We start from the raw sequence: 16,259 nt of genomic DNA, 5'->3' as shown, positions 1-16,259 counted from the left end.
GATGCAAATAACAGACCCATTTCTTTGTCTTGACTATCCTCATTTTCCCGCTGTATAAGCGCGATGACCTTCTCCTATTGTTCATCCATTCCACAACCCCCTCTGTTTCCATTCCATCTTCCATTTTCCTGACCGTCTGCAAACCAATCTCGGGCCCCAATTCAGTTCTGATTTTAATCTCCCCCTATTCTGATGCTGCTCATTCTCTTACCCTCTTTTCTGCTGTGTGGAGAGCGATGGAGAGAATAGAGAAAGAGAGAAAAGTAAAAAAGAAAAGAAGCTTTGGCAGTGGCATGACAGACCTGTTAGTCAAGCCTAATCTTTCAAAAGTGCTTCGTCAAGTCCCACTCTGTTGCACTCATGCATACATTTTGTTCTCATTAAAAAGTTACACAAGAGAACTGATGTAGAGGAATGATTAGCATGGGAAGAAAAGGGGAGTGTTAGGGAAACGCTGCACTGTTCCAGTTTCTGGTGATGTTCCAAAAATCGTCAGATTGGTACTGCTGGGGAAAAAGGAGTATAGTAGTGAGATGAGATCTTGGTGCCCAAGTCTTTTCCAATAACGCAATGATTAGATGCTATTCATCACAAGGCAGAAAGATTGTGCTCGTTCTAAGACATACGAGTGGCCCCTACATCACATTCGTCATCCATATTAGAAAACAGCTATGTGCCACTTTCAGCGGCGGCGGAGTTCACTACACCGGTCCTGAATAACTGTTCCCAAATGAAGAGCGCCAGAATTTTGCAGTCGTCAGGCGGACTCTACACTCCCCACACAACAACACCTTCCCGTCAGCAAGGTTACAACACAAACTCGATTTGTTTACAAGGGCACACGGATGCGACATTTGGGCACAGTGCCTGTGGATAGGAACATCCTGGCATCACAGCCAGCAGACTTCCTGACTGCATTAACAGGTGAAGCCAGGCAGCCCCAGCTTAGCTAATTAGGCTGGCAGATGCAAATGGGAAAAGGCATCGTGACACAGTCGCCCTGGGTGTCTTCCTCTCTGTTCTTCTCCCACTGTGATTCATTGGATTTATCAGCCTGTGTTTGGGATTGAGTCGCCTGGCAACATTGGCACGTTGTGTCTGCTTTGTGTGTCAGTTGTTATGCAAATTGACCTGGCAGCGTTGTATAATCGAGACTGAGTATATGTTTTAATTATGGCTGGCTATAAATACCTTTGTCCAAAAACTGCCTGGATTTATTGACATGATGATGACAGTGTTGTGGTGATCTGAAGGTTCCATGTACAGCTCAGTAGCTCAGCTCAGTATTTCATATGGATCCACTACTACACATTAACATTTCTGTTTCATGGTCTGACTGTTATGGATCGATAGAAGTTTATGGAAAGATTGAAAAATACGTTTCTAAAATGCCATACAAAGAATTGAAAGAATGTGATTACCTACACTAAATATGGACATGTAATGTTTTTTAAAGGGAAAGATTAAAAATCTGGTCAGACACGAAATGGAAAGTTTTGCCCACTAACAACTATGCTGTATCACCACCAACTTAAGTGTACATCAACCTAAATGTTTCCTGTTCCTGTCACGTCCTGACCAGTATAAGGGGTTATTTGTTATTGTAGTTTGGTCAGGACGTGGCAGGGGTGTTTGTTTAGAGTGTTTCGGGGTTTGTTGGGCTATGTTCTGTTTTGAGAGGGGTGTTTGTTTAGAGTGTTTTGGGGTTTGTTGGGCTATGTTCTAGTATGTCTATTTCTATGTGGTGTTTGTTGGGTTGACCTTCAATTGGAAGCAGCTGCTCCTAGTTGCTTCTAATTGAAGGTCTTATTTAAGAGGGGTGTGTTTCTATGGGATTTTGTGGGTAGTTGTTTCTTGTTTAGCTGTGTGCATGACAAGACTGTTATCGTCGGTGTTTTTGTATACGTGTATTTTGTTTCGGCTTTCCTTCTTTCTGCCAAATAAAAGAAGATGAGTATGCACATTCCCGCTGCATTTTGGTCTAATCTTTACGACACCCGTGACAGTTCCAATTCCGTGAAACACTGTAAATGGATTAATGTTCAACTAGGTTTTTTTGGGGTTTTTTTTGCTGCAGTTACTTTTAGCAGCTTAATCCTGAAGATTTAAGGATGCTTCATTACTGGAGGGATAACTTTAGCTGGATTGAGAAACACCCTGGTCATACTATACGGAGTAATGCTGAAATGGAATTCTTCAAAGGCGTAAGACAGTTCTATAATTGGAGGTTGAAGTCTCTGGAGAGAACTGACTACAGTGGGGGAAAGTCTTTTTTTTTAAGTAGAAAATATCCAACCATTTAATCCTGGGTTGGAAATATCCTTGAATATTTTGAAAGTGCAAGTAATTGGTCAGCGAGAAGTTGAAACGCCCATTGAAAATCTGGTCCCGCTTGGAGCTACCCATGTGATTTTACATCGTCAGGAGAAAAAGCAGGATAAATGTGTTGGATGGTTTCAAATAAGTACTTTCCAAACAGCAATATGTTAAGTCTCCCAGTGATGGAAACTTCACTTTTTGAATTGTAGCCTCACATTTTGAATCATATATACACTGAGTATACAAAACATTAGGAACACCATCTTTTGAGTTTCACCACCTTTTGCCCTCAGGACAGCCTCAATTCGTCAGGGCATGATCTACAAGGTGTGGAAAACATTCCACAGGGATGCTGGACCATGTTGACTCCAATGCTTCCCACAGTTGTGTGAAGTTGGCTGGATGAAGTTTAGGTGGAGGACCATTCTTGATACACACGGGAAACTGAGAGTGAAAAACACAGTAGCGTTGCAGTTCTTGACACACTCAAACCGGTGCGCCTGGCACCTACTACCAAATCAAATGAAAATCAAATCAAAGTATTGGCCCCTACCATACCCTGTTCAAAGGCACTTCAATATTTTGTATTTTAAAAGAAGGATTGAAGCAGGTACAGGGAGTGAAGGTTTAATAACTGACAGACATGAAACAGAACAGGAACAGCGTCTGGACAGGAACACATAACAACAATTAATGAGGACACCGGGAACACCACAGAGGAACAGACAGATATACAAGGGCAATCAACCACGTGAAGGAGTCCAGGTGAGTCCAATGAGCGCTGCTGTGAGTAATGATGGTGACAGGTGCGTGTAAAGACGGGTAGCCTGGCGCCCCCTCTGAATGGCACACATACACAATCCATGTCTCAATTGTCTCAATCTTAAAAATCCTTCTTTAATCTCTCTCTTCTCCTTCATCTACACTGATTGAAGTGGCATCAATAAGGGATCATAGCATTCACCTAGATTCACCTGGTCAGTCTATGTCATGGAGAGAACAGGTGTTCTTAATGTTTTGTTATCAGTGTATATCTCTCTATTATGTGTGGGAATACTTTGGAACAGATTTCCAACAGATTTCCAAAATTACAATCTTTGGAGATGATTTGCTGGTGTTTTTACAGTCTTTTATGTCCAACAATTAAACAAATATTATTATACACAGTACCTGTCAAAAGTTTGGACACACATACTCATTCCAGGGATTTTCTATAATTTAACTATTTTCTATTTTTTTTAATAATAGTGAAGACATCAAAACTATGAAATAACACATATGGAATCAAGTAGCAATCAAAAAAGTGTTAAACAAATGAAAATATATTTTATATTTGAGATTATTCAAAGTAGCCACCCTTTGCCTTGATGACAGTGTTGCACACTCTTGACATTCTTTCAACCAGCTTCATGAGGTAGTCACCTGGAATGTATTTCAATTAACAGGTGTGCCTTGTTAAAAGTTAATTTGTGGAATTTCTTTCCTTCTTAATGTGTTTGAGCCAATCAGTTGTGTTGTGACAGGGTAAGGGTGGTATACAGAAGATAGCCCTATTTGGTAAAAGACCAAGTGCATATTATGACAAGAAACGCTCAAATGAGCAAAGAGAAATGAGAGTCCATCATTACTTTAAGACATGAAGGTCAGTCAATCCGGGAAATTTCAAAAACGTTGAACATTTCTTCAAGTGCAGTCATAAAAACCATGAAGCGCTATGATGAAACTGGCTCTCATGAAGACTGCCATGGGAAAGGAAGACCCAGAGTTACCTCTGGATATGTTCATTAGAGTTAGCAGCCTCAGAAATTGCAGCTCAAATAAAGGCTTCAAAGACTTCAAATAACAGACACTGCGTGAATCATGCCTTCATGGTTGAATTGCTGCAAAGAAACCACTACTAAAGGACACCAATAATAAGAAGAGACTTGCTTGGACCAAGAAACACGAGCAATGGACATAAGACCGGTGGAAATCTGTCCTTTGGTTTGATGAGTCAAAATTGTAGATTTCTGGTTACTACCGCTCTGGCTTTGTGAGACGCAGAGTAGCTGAACGGATGATCTCCGCGTGTGTGGTTCCCACTGTGAACCATAAAGCAGGTGTGATGGTGTGGGAGTGCTTTGCTGGTGACATTGTCAGTGATTTATTTAGAATTCAAGGCACACTTCACCAGGATGGCTACCACAGCATTCTGCAGCGATACGCCATCCCATCTGGTTTGCGCTTAGTGGGACTATCATTTGTTTTTCAACAAGACAGTGACCCAACACACCTCCAGGCTGTGTAAGGGCTATTTGACCAAGAAGGAGAGTGATGGAGTGCTGCATTAGATGACCTGGCCTTCACAATCATCTGACCTCAACCAAATGGAGATGGTTTCAGATGAGTTGGACCGCACAAGTGCTCAGCATATGTGGAAACTCCTTCAAGACTGTTGGAAAAGCATTCCTCATGAAGCTGGTTGAGAGAAAGCCAAGAGTGTGCAAAGCTGTCATCAAGGCAAAGGGTGGCTACTTTGAAGAATCTAAAATATAATATATATTTTGATTTCTTTAACTCTTTTTGGTTACTACATGGTTCCATATGTGTTATTTCATAGTTTTGATGTCTTCACTATTATTCTACAATGTAGAAAATAGTAAAATAAATAAAAACCGTTAAATGAGTTGGTGTGTCCAAACTTTTGACTGGTACTGTATATCTATTTTTAAGAAAGCTTGGGCGGGCCAAATAAAATGTGGCCTGTGGGTTGCCAGTTGGGGTACCATACCTCTATACCCTACCCTACATGTTCTTAATGTTTTGTACACTCAGTGTATTTACGTCTGGGAGAAAAATTACAGCCTTCACTGGGTTGTCATAATGCCACACACTGGCCTTACAATACAGTCATTAGCAATGTCCTTTGAGGCTGATTTAACTGAGGTCTTGATGATTCATTGAAATTGGCAAGTTAGTGCTGGGCCGTAAAATAAAACTGTGGCTCTCCCAATCAAAATACCCTATAAAGTCAAAATCACCCCAAAAAATAAATGTGAGAGTAGAGAGCGTCAATTTATTTACACTGCGTAGCGTAGTCTACTTAGCATACTGAAGATCATAACAATTCCTCTAATTCCTTTTCTACAAATGACCCAAGCAATTTATCTTCTTATTTTACCAGCATTGTTCTGCGTAGACACGAGAAAAATAGACTTGCTTTCTAATTTGATGCGCTATGACGCCATAGACACCGTTGACTCTGGAGCCCATCTGTTTTCTTTCCTTCACATCTGTGCATTCTAATTCCAGTGCGTGCACGCTCGTTCACGCGCGTAAAAAGAAGCTTTCCGTTTGATTTGGGCTTAAGGCTGATTCAACCGAGGGCTTGATAATTTGTTGAATTAGGTGTGTTAGTGCTGGGCTATAACAAAAGTCTGCACTCCCTATGGGTTTCCTGGACCCAAATACTGTTGTAAACGCTTCACAATAATGCACCATACATGCATGACACAAGCTCAATGATGCCATACAAAAGCCTTACAAATGCTTCACAATGGAGCACCTGCAGGTAGACCCACAGCCAGAGAGACAGAACCACAGCCAGCCAGAGAGACAGACCCACAGCCAGCCAGAGAGACAGAACCACAGCCAGCCAGCCAGCCAGCCAGCCAGCCAGACAGACAGACAGACAGACAGACCCACAGACAGATCCAGAACCAGACAGATAGACCCACAGACAGACCCACAACCAGACAGATAGACCCACAGACAGACCCACAACCAGACAGATAGACCCACAGACAGACCCACAGACCAGACAGACAGACAGGCCATGGCACTGCTGTTGCTGGCACCACAGATTAGGTTTCTGCATAGCTTGGGACTGTGAACCATGGCCAACACAGTGCGAAAGCATGATGTGACCAACTGTGTTAGGCCTCGAATGACACACACCTGCACACACACTCTTTATCCCACACACACACACATTGACACACGCATTAACACACTCAAGTTGACACACACCCAAACACACACACAGTACTCACATGTATAGGCCGTAGGCCCATGTCCCTATCTCTGTGCCTTGGCCGGTGTTAACCTAAACCAACACCAACAAACACCCCTGCCTCACGGACGTCCGACGCTCCAAAAATAATTGGCAACCATTTTGAAGTGCAGGGTAGATATTCATGCCAGTTTAGCAGCGGTTCCTGTCAGATTAATTGCGCTCCACCACGGGTGACAGTTGACTAAAGACCACTCTGAATATTGTCTGCTCATTTATTCGATGGCGATGAAGCGCACCAACGACGTCAAGAAAACTTTAACGTGGTGGCGAGAAGCAGGTTTTTGACTTTGAACGAGCTCTGGGTGAATCTGCTGAGCGGTGTTCATTTTTCGCTCAGACTATCATGTCTCTCACCTCATCTGCTGCTTACTATTACGGTGACCACTTCAGCAATCTCTCAACACTATGTTGAATAAGGCTGTCAAGATGTCACATTTATTTCTATAAACTAGATATCTGATGTATGAACCATTTATGTAGCCAAATGAGCCATTTGCAAGTGATAACTCAAAAATTGGAAATGGTAGACAGGAGAAAATAAAACATAAGATGTGGAATGACATCACATCTACCTAAAAACGGAATGGATGATATGAAGGAGACCAAGCTCTAACAAATGCTGGTAGACTGCATTGGGGATGAGGTTGTATCGTTGTTTCGTTGTTTCGTTCCCAGATGGGAGGTCATTGAGGGGCCGACATCTACTGAGGCACAGCAGACAGTTATCCAATTGGAGAGAGGTATGGTGGGAGGAGAGGGAGGCAGGAAAGAGAGAATGGGGAGATATCTAGGAATAGGTTGTCTAAGGTTAAAGTCTGCCAGCCTAGGGACACTAGTTACCCTGGTTATACGGAGGGTAATTCACACAGACCATATCACACGCGTCAGCTGATCACAAGTCTCTTTCACAAGTGGATGTTAAAATATGGGTATGAGAAAGTAGGCTACAGTATGTCAATAAATAACTCAAAGGTGTCATTAACATAGTGGTGTTCAATTTCCAACTGTAAGGCTACTGTATAGCCCACTGTCCAGTGATATTATACATTGAATTCAGGTTAACAAAACAGAATGCTAGTTGACATTACCAGGCTATTTCAGATTCTCTCGCTCTCTCTCTCTCGCTCTCTCGCGCTCTCTCTCGCTCTCTCTCTCTCGCTCTCTCTCGCTAGCTCTCGCTAGCTCTCTCTCGCTCTCTCTCGCTCTCTCTCGCTCGCTCTCTCTCGCTCTCTCTCGCTCACTCTCTCTCTCATGCTGATAAGAGAGAGTGGAGGGATGCATCCACATGCGTACAGCCGAGCTTCAGCTTACACACTGACTCAGAGCGCTAGCATAGCCTCGGGGCTAGAGATGCAACCCAAGGAAGCCAAGCTCTTGGATAAGCAGGCACTCCACTGGGGTAATAAGGAGAGACCAGACTAGGTCAAACATGCATTTGGGAGTGCTGCTGGGAAGTTCAACTGTGCACCCTGTCCATTTAATTATTTGTTTTTCCTTCTAATATAATGGTGGACTATTTCAACATCCTCCGTGCTATCTCTTTGTTGTTGACTATGGGTTGTGGATGCAAAATGGTCACCAACATGCCAACCCCCTCAGCAATTTCATCATACACAGTGGCTTCAAAGCTTCAAATGAGGCAACTGATTGACTTCTGACCCCAGAGAGTAAGTATGTTCTCTGGGTTGGGGATGATCCAAAATGGTTGCCAGTGTGTGTTTCAACCCCCTGAGCAGTTTCATCATACTCGGTGGCTTCAAAACTTCAAAGGAGGCAACTGACTGACTTCTGACCCCAGAGAGGTTGATCCTGTGATGTGTGACGGCACGTGTGGAATGTATCACTGCCACTGGGACAACAGCTAAACCTATTGTATCATCGAAGGGGACATGTGAGTTACTTGAGAGTAAGAGTTGCTGTGTTTGCTTTTTTGTGCCGTTATTAGGAGAGGAGAGAATTAGCGACAACGTGGTCACAATCATTGGTTGAACTTAAAAAACTGATTTTGACATTTTGGAAAGGCCAACAATAATGACAGAGTCAACGAATGGGACTCTGATCTGAGCACGTATTTGATTCATAATTCTACATTGTCCCTTAGGGCCAACGTACAATTCCCCCTAAAGCTGTATTCATTTCAATTAAAGAAGATTCTAAGCTGAAAATATACTTTAGGATTCTACACAACACGACATTGTACTAGAAGAGGTACCATTGGTCTCTGTAGCCTAACCACCTGAGCACTAGATGATACAGAATGTAGCTATCTCTGTTATTTCTCTAGCATAAGTTCTATTATTACTTTGGAGGTTATAAACTATTAAGAGACTGGATGAATTATTTAGTGTTTTGAGCTGCGTGTCTCCATTATCCCCAGGAAAGGACACACAGACAGACAGAGGGACAAAGTAGACATCATGACATACGGGTCTTGCGTGCCGAGTCCTCCACAAACAGAGAGGAGATGTCCTCGTCCACCCCGGCGTCGTTTTTGGCAATGCAGCTGTATGCCCCCGTGTCCTCGAAGTGTACGTTGCTGATGTGCACCTCACTTCCGTTAGCTGGTTGACAAAAAATAACACGAGTGCGTGTTCACACACACACACACACACACACACACAGACACACACGCAGGCACGTACACACATTGTCAGTAAGTGTGACACAGACAAATAAAATACAATTTGCAGTTCCTCTCTCAGCGATGCCTGGCAATTTTGATCAAAGTCACCCCTACATAACTGAGTCTAATAAGATAGGAGACAGGACAAGTGAGGGGTTTTAACAGAATTGGAAGAAGTCAAAATGTGAGACTTTGCAGAGTTGTCCCATGCAGTGGGAGTCATTGTATTGAGTTGATCTAGTTGTCGCTAACGCTAGGATGTCTGCACATCTGGGGAATGATTTAGGTGTGACACCACTGAGAACTGATTCAGGGGTTGAACACTGGACCTGTCATTCATGCAGAAGAAAGCACCATGAAAAGACATGAGGTATATCCAGTATACTAAACCAGGGTTTTGTTCAGGTGGAAAAAGTTATGAAATGGAGTAAAACAGAGAGGTAACAGCTGTCCAATAATTCAAATCAAATTTTATTTGTCACATGCGCCGAATACCTTATAGTGAAATGCTTACTTACAAGCCTTTAACCAACAATGCAGTTTTAAGAAAATCCCCCCCCCCAAAAAAAAGTAAGAGATAAGAAAAACATAATTAAAGAGCAGCAGTAAATAACAATAGCGGAGCTATATGCAGGTGGTACCGGTACAGAGTCAATGTGTCAATGTGCAGGGGCACCAGTGTCGAGGTAATTGAGGTAATTGAGGTAATAATGTACATGCAGGTAGGGTTACTAAAGTGGCTATGCATAGATAATAACAGAGAGTAGCAGCAGTGTGTGTGGGGGGGGGGGGGGGTGCAAATAGTCTGGGTAGCCATTTGCTTAGCTGTTCAGGAGTCTTATGGCTTGGGGGTAGAAGCTGTTTAGAAGCCTCCTGGACCTAGACTTGGCACTCCGGTACCGCTTGCCGTGCAGTACCAGAAAGAACAGTCTATGACTAGGGTGGCTGGAGTCTTTGACTATTTTTAGGGCCTTCCTCTGACACCGCATGGTATAGAGGTCCTGGATGGCAGGAGCTTGGCCCCGGTGATGTACTGGGCCATACATGTATGTTTTGTTTATTCCATGTGTAACTGTGTTGTTGTATGTGTCGAATTGCTATGCTTTATCATGGCCAGGTCGCAGTTGCAAATGAGAATTTGTTCTCAACTAGCCTACCTGGTTAAATAAAGGTGAAATTAAAAATAAATTTAAAATAAAATAAATACGCACTACCCTCTGTAGTGGCTTGCGGTCGGAGGCCGAGCAGTTGCCAAAGCAGGCAGTGATGCAACCCATCAGGATGCTCTCGATGGTGCAGTTGTAAAACCTTTTGAGGATCTGGGGACCCATGCCAAATCTTTTCAATGAATAGGTTTTTTCGTGCCCTCTTCACGACTGTCTTGGCGTGTTTGGACCATGTTAGTTTGTTGGTGATGTGGACGCCAAGGAACTTGAACAGGAGGGGACTGAGCATGCCCCGAGGGGCCCCCGTGTTGAGGATCAGCTTGGTGGATGTGTTGTTACCTACCCTTACCACCTGCGGGCGGCCCATCAGAAAGTCTAGGATCCAGTTGCAGAGGGAGGTGTTTAGTCCCAGGGTCCTTAGCTTAGTGATAAGCTTTGAGGGCACTATGGTGTTGAACGCTGAGCTGTAGTCAATGAATAGTATTCACACATAGGTGTTCCTTTCGTCCAGGTGGGAAAGGGCAGTGTGGAGTGCAATAGAGATCGCATCATCTGTGGATCTGTTGGGGCGGTATGCAAATTGGAGTGGGTCTAGGGTTTCTGGGATAATGGTGTTGATGTGACCCATGACCAGCCTTTCAAAGCATTTCATGGCTGCAGATGTGAGTGCTACGTGTCGGTAGTCATTTAGGCAGGTTACCTTAGTGTTCTTTGGCACAGGGACTATGGTGGTCTGCTTGAAAAATTTTGGTATTTCAGACTCAGACTGGGAGAGGATGAAAATGTCAGTGAAGACACTTGCCAGTTGGTCAGCGGATGCTCGGAGTACACGTCCTGGTAATCCGTCTGGCCCAGCGACCTTGAATGTTGACTTGTTTAAAGGTCTTACTCACATCGGCTGCAGGGAGCGTGATCAGAGTCATCTGGAACAGCTGACGCTCTCCTGCATGTTTCAGTGTTACTTGCCTCGAAGCGAGCATAGAAGTTATTTAGCTCGTCTGGTAGGCTCATGTCACTGGGCAGCTCTCGGCTGTGCTTCCTTTTGTAGTCTGTAATAGTTTTCAAGCCCTGCCACAGCCGAAGAGTGTTGGAGCCGGTGTAGTACGATTCGATCTTAGTCCTGTATTGATGCTTGCCTGTTTGATGGTATGTCGGAGGGCATAGCAGGATTTCTTGTAAGCATGGAGAGTCCCACTCCATGAAAGCGGCAGCTCTACCCTTTAGCTCAGTGTGAATGTTGCCTGTAATCCATGGCTTCTGGTTGGGATATGTACATACAGTCACTGTGGTGATGACATCATCGATGCACTTATTGATAAAGCCAGTGACTAATGTGGTGTACTCCTCAATGCCATCGGAAGAATCCCAGAAGATATTCCAGTCTGTGCTTGCCAAACATTAGTTTAGCATCTGCTTCATCTGACCACTTTTTTATAGACCGAGTCACTGGTGCTTCCTGCATTAATTTTTGCTTGTAAACAGGAATCAGGAGGATAGAGTTATGGCCAGATTTGCCAAATGGAGGGCGAGGGAGAGCTTTGTACGCGTCTCTGTGTGTGGAGTAAAGGTGGTCGAGAATTTTTTTCCCTCTGGTTGCACATTTAACATGCTGATAGAAATTAGGTAAAACTGATTTATGTTTTCCTGCATTAAAGTCACCGGCCACTAGGAGTGCCACCTCTGGAAGAGCGTTTTCCTGTTTGCTTATCTGGAGTACAACTCATTTAGAGCGGTTTTGGTGGCAACCTCGCTCTGTGATGGAATGTAGACAGCTACGAAAAATACAGATGGAAACTCTCTAGGTAGACAGTGTGGTCTACAGCTTATCATGAGATACTCTACCGCAGGCGAGCAATAGCTTGAGACTTCCTTAGATATCGTGCACCAGCTGTTGTTTACATAAATGCATAGGCCCCCGCCAGTGTCTTGCCAGAGGCTGCTGTTCTGTCTTGCCGATAGTGTATAACCCACCAGCTGTATGTTCTTAATGTCGTTGTTCAGCCGCGATTCGGTGAAACTTAAGATAATACAGTTTTTAATGTCCTGTTGGTAGGATATATGTGCTTTCAGTTCGTCCCATTTATTTTCCAGCGATTGAACGTTAGCTAGCAGAATGGAAGGCAAGAGCAGATTAGGCACTCGTCGCCTGATCCTCCCAAGGCACCCTGATCTTTTGCCTCAATCTCTGTTTCCTTCTCCAGCGAATCACGGAGATCGGGGCCTTGTCGGGTGTCCGCAGTATATCCCTCGCGTCAGACTCATTGAAGAAGAACTCCTCGTCCAATTTGAGGTGAATAATCCCAGTTGATGTCTAGAAGCTCTTTTCGGTCATAAGAGCCGGTAGCAGCAACATTATGTACAAAACAAGTTACGAACAACACACACAAAAAAAATAATAGCATGATTGGTTGAGAGCCAATAAGACGGCAGCCCTACCCTCCGGCGCCATCAGGATTGTAATTACACAGATCTTCCATTTTGGTTGAAAAACATTTTGCTTCAGTGTGCCCTACTGAACACTACTCAGATGTATGCCAGCAGTGCTAGATCTGATAACCCACTTCCCCCCAGAAACTAGATTGTACCCACCTTGAAGGGTGAGCTGCTTAGACAACTTGGTAGCGATGTCCATGCCATTCTTCAGCCATGCCAGTTGTGGGTTGGGGATACCCTCAGCATGGCAACGGAGACTGGCCGTCACCCCTGGCTCCCGGGCCTGGCTCTCTGGGTAGACTCGGATGACGGGAGGAACTGCATTGTGGGAAGAAGGAAGACAATAAAAGAGAGGAGATAAATGCAGGCCCACATACTCCATTGAAATTGAAAGGGCTTTAGAGGATCGAGGCAGCCTTATTGGATGAGAAGTTTTCTTTTAGAGTGTCTGCCAAGTCCATTTAACTTCTCACTCTGCATTAACATACTATCAATAGGATCAAGTGCATTTCCAGCATACACTGAATGCCGTTAAAAACATTGGTGTGCTCAGCGAGAACCGCGCAAACCAAACAAATCTAGATCAATAAAAGAGAGAACCTAGGTGGGGCTGGCCATTGATTCTGTGAAACATTTTGGCAGGCAAGGTTCATCACTTGTTAACACAGCCACAAAGTCATAAACACTGCCCATTTCTACAATCTATCTTCTGATTTTAAATCTAACCCTAACCCTACACCTAACCATAACCTTAATCACACTGATAACCTTATGCCTTATCATAACCTTCAATTATTTTTTCATACATTTTTACGATATAGCCCCTTTGTGGCTGTGTTATCTAGTCGAAACCTCAGGCAAGGGGGTGGAGGGGAAGGAGCTGAAAGAAGTAACAGATTTCTATAACACTTGTTTGGTAAAACTGTGTTTGACAGAAATGCCAGTAATACCATTAAAAATAGACTTCCAAAAGAGCAGTAACACCAAGGCTGCAGAGTAGAGTGCTACCCTGGCAGGCTGTCATTGGAAAGAGAAGAGGAGGGCCACTGGATGCAGAGAATACTTCCTGTTGGCTCGATTGGGGAGAGGAAGTCTTTGGCCAGCCAGGTGAGTGTGAGACTACAGGGTGGTTTGGTCCCATGACCATCTGCTTTCCAGTAGCATTCTGGTTCCTAGAACCTGGTGCCAACAACCTGCCTCAGCTTGAAGGAATGCCATCCAGGAATGCCAAATATGCCAACAGGAATGCCACCCAGAACACCAACCATAACGAGCCATGACAGGTGTTAGGTAAAGGTAGTCAGCTGACAGAGCTAACTAACATTGAGTTTAAAATATTGTTTGACCTTATATATCAAGCATCATAAAAAGTTACTTTACTAGGTGTATACTATGCAAGCGAGTATGTAATTTGTTCAAGTATCAGAGGTGATTCAACATTTTATTGAACTGGGACCTCGGTTCAATTCCCACCGGTTACACTGATAGTAAGTAATTAGGAGACCATTTTGGAGGTCATGCTGTCTTTAGACAGGGAAGGCCTTTAAACTGCACTGTTCCACTCCCAATGGATATTCTACAGTTAGCATGCCTTGTATAAGAGGCCCTACGGTCTTATTAAAACATGCATGTATTTCTCTAATAATTTCGGATTTTTCATGAAAGTAAAACATTTCACAAATATTCCGCTGTGCATGCATTTGTAAACACACTTTTTGCTCCTGTTCGAATCACTATTTCCTTTAGCCCCAGACAGGCACGAATTGAAAGGAAATATACTCAGTGAGATTTTTCCACTCAAATCTAGATTCCGACAGGATTGGAGCCTGATGTCTGCCTAGGAGAGACAAGAGACATAGTTATAGGACGATGAGACACAGCACCATCATAAAACTCCCCAGCTGTCAATCACACAGCAAGCCTCCTCTCTGCACTGGTTGGTTGCAAAGGAAGTGTTTGTGTCACACACACACACACACACACACACACACACACATAGGCACACACACATTCACGCATCACAAACAGACACACAAACACACACAGCCCTTCAGGGGGACAGCCTCGCCATCATGGTCGAGGATGGTTTCACATTGACTCTTAGCCCCTTTGAGACCTGTCTTCTCTATGTGTTGCATCTCAAGTATCACCACCAAGGCAAGCCCCATTGTAGGTGCCCACAAAGTTTTCTGACCACCCACCATGGAGAAAGCTTTTTCCTTGGCCTAGACTCATCTCTGAGAAGTGATTACTCTTTCAGCAGGCCTGTTCTCACAGCTAGCTCTGGGCCACCCATAGAGGGTTCCAAACACCAGAGAGCGGGAACCAGACACGGATGCCCCACAGCCCAATGGTGACTAAGAATGTGAAAGACGACTTTATGAAATCGAGGGATTCTTTGTTAATACGTATACAAGTTATACCATGAACATCCCGGGCACAAGAGTAATGTTCATGTGGCTTGTTTCACTAATTGGCACCGCAATTCCTCAGTGCTGCTTTATTAACTTGTCTGTAAATCATGTGATTCTAATCAATGGAATAATATGTAGAAAGTCTGTAGAGGGAAGATTTTGTTGAGTAATCTGGCTGAAAGCAGTTGTTTTGCATTACTGTTATGGATCATAAGCATTCGACAATAATAAATGCATTGCTTACAGCTAAAGTTTTCACACGCTTTATTCTTCCTCCCTTTTATATATTATAATGCATTTCTATATAATATAAAGCAGTGGTTATCAAAGTATGTATTACCAGTTAAAGGGGGATGTTGTGACGCATAAAAAAACAGACTTTCCCTACATCCATTTCCGAAATCAATTGCCAGGCAGCATTTCGATGGACCAGGCAAAAAGAAAATTGAACAATTAAAGTGAGACATTACCATTAACTATACTGTGAGTGATACAGTTGAAGTCGGAGGTTTACATACACCTTAGCCAAATACATTTCAACTCAGTTTTTCACAATTCCTGACATTTAATCCCAGTAAAAATTCCATGTTTTAGGTCAGTTAGGATCACCACTTTATTTAAGAATGTGAAATGTCAGAGTAATAGTAGAGAGAAAGATTTATTTCAGCTTTTATTTCTTTCATCACATTCCCAGTGGGTCAGAAGTTTACATACACTCAATTAGTATTTGATAGCATTGCCGATAAATTGTTTAACTTGGGTCAAATGTTTCGGGTAGCCTTCCACAAGCTTCCGACAATAAGTTGGGTGAATGTTGTCCCATTCCTCCTGACAGAGCTGGTGTAATTGAGTCCGGTTTGTAGGCCTCCTTGTTCGTTTTTCAGTTCTGCCCACAAAATTTCTATAGGATTGAGGTCAGGGCTTACTGATGGCCACTCCAATACCTTGACTTTGTTGTCCTTAAGCCATTTTGCCACCACTTTGGAAGTATGCTTGGGGTCATTGTCCATTTGGAAGACCCATTTGAGACCAAGCTTTAACTTCCTGACTGATGTCTTGAGATGGTGCTTCAATATATTCACAATTTTCCTACTTCATGATGCCATCTATTTTGTGAAGTGCACCAGTCCTTACTGCAGCAAAGCACCCCCACAACATGATGCTGCCACCCCCGTGCTTCACGGTTGGGATGGTGTTCTTCGGCTTGCAAGGCTCCCCCTTTTTCCTCTGAACATAATGATGGTCATTAT

At 43.5% G+C, this 16,259-nt stretch overlaps 1 protein-coding gene across 4 annotated transcripts in view; it reads right to left on the bottom strand.

Annotated features, from left to right (window-relative positions):
- Positions 1 to 16,259, bottom strand: part of LOC115170560 (follistatin-related protein 5-like) — a 197,991-nt gene that overhangs the window by 37,025 nt on the left and 144,707 nt on the right. For all 4 annotated transcript variants that reach the window (XM_029726820.1, XM_029726829.1, XM_029726837.1 and 1 more), the window contains 2 exons: positions 12,752 to 12,913; positions 8,800 to 8,934 (listed from right to left, as the gene is read on the bottom strand). In XM_029726820.1, coding sequence (XP_029582680.1) covers positions 8,800 to 8,934; positions 12,752 to 12,913 — 297 coding nt within the window. The remainder of the gene's footprint in view (positions 1 to 8,799; positions 8,935 to 12,751; positions 12,914 to 16,259) is intronic.

The sequence above is a fragment of the Salmo trutta genome, chromosome 3 (assembly GCF_901001165.1).
Source record: "Salmo trutta chromosome 3, fSalTru1.1, whole genome shotgun sequence".
NCBI lineage: Eukaryota > Metazoa > Chordata > Actinopteri > Salmoniformes > Salmonidae > Salmo > Salmo trutta.
The sequence above is the reverse complement of the archived record's forward strand: the minus strand, read 5'-3'. Positions and strand labels throughout refer to the sequence as shown.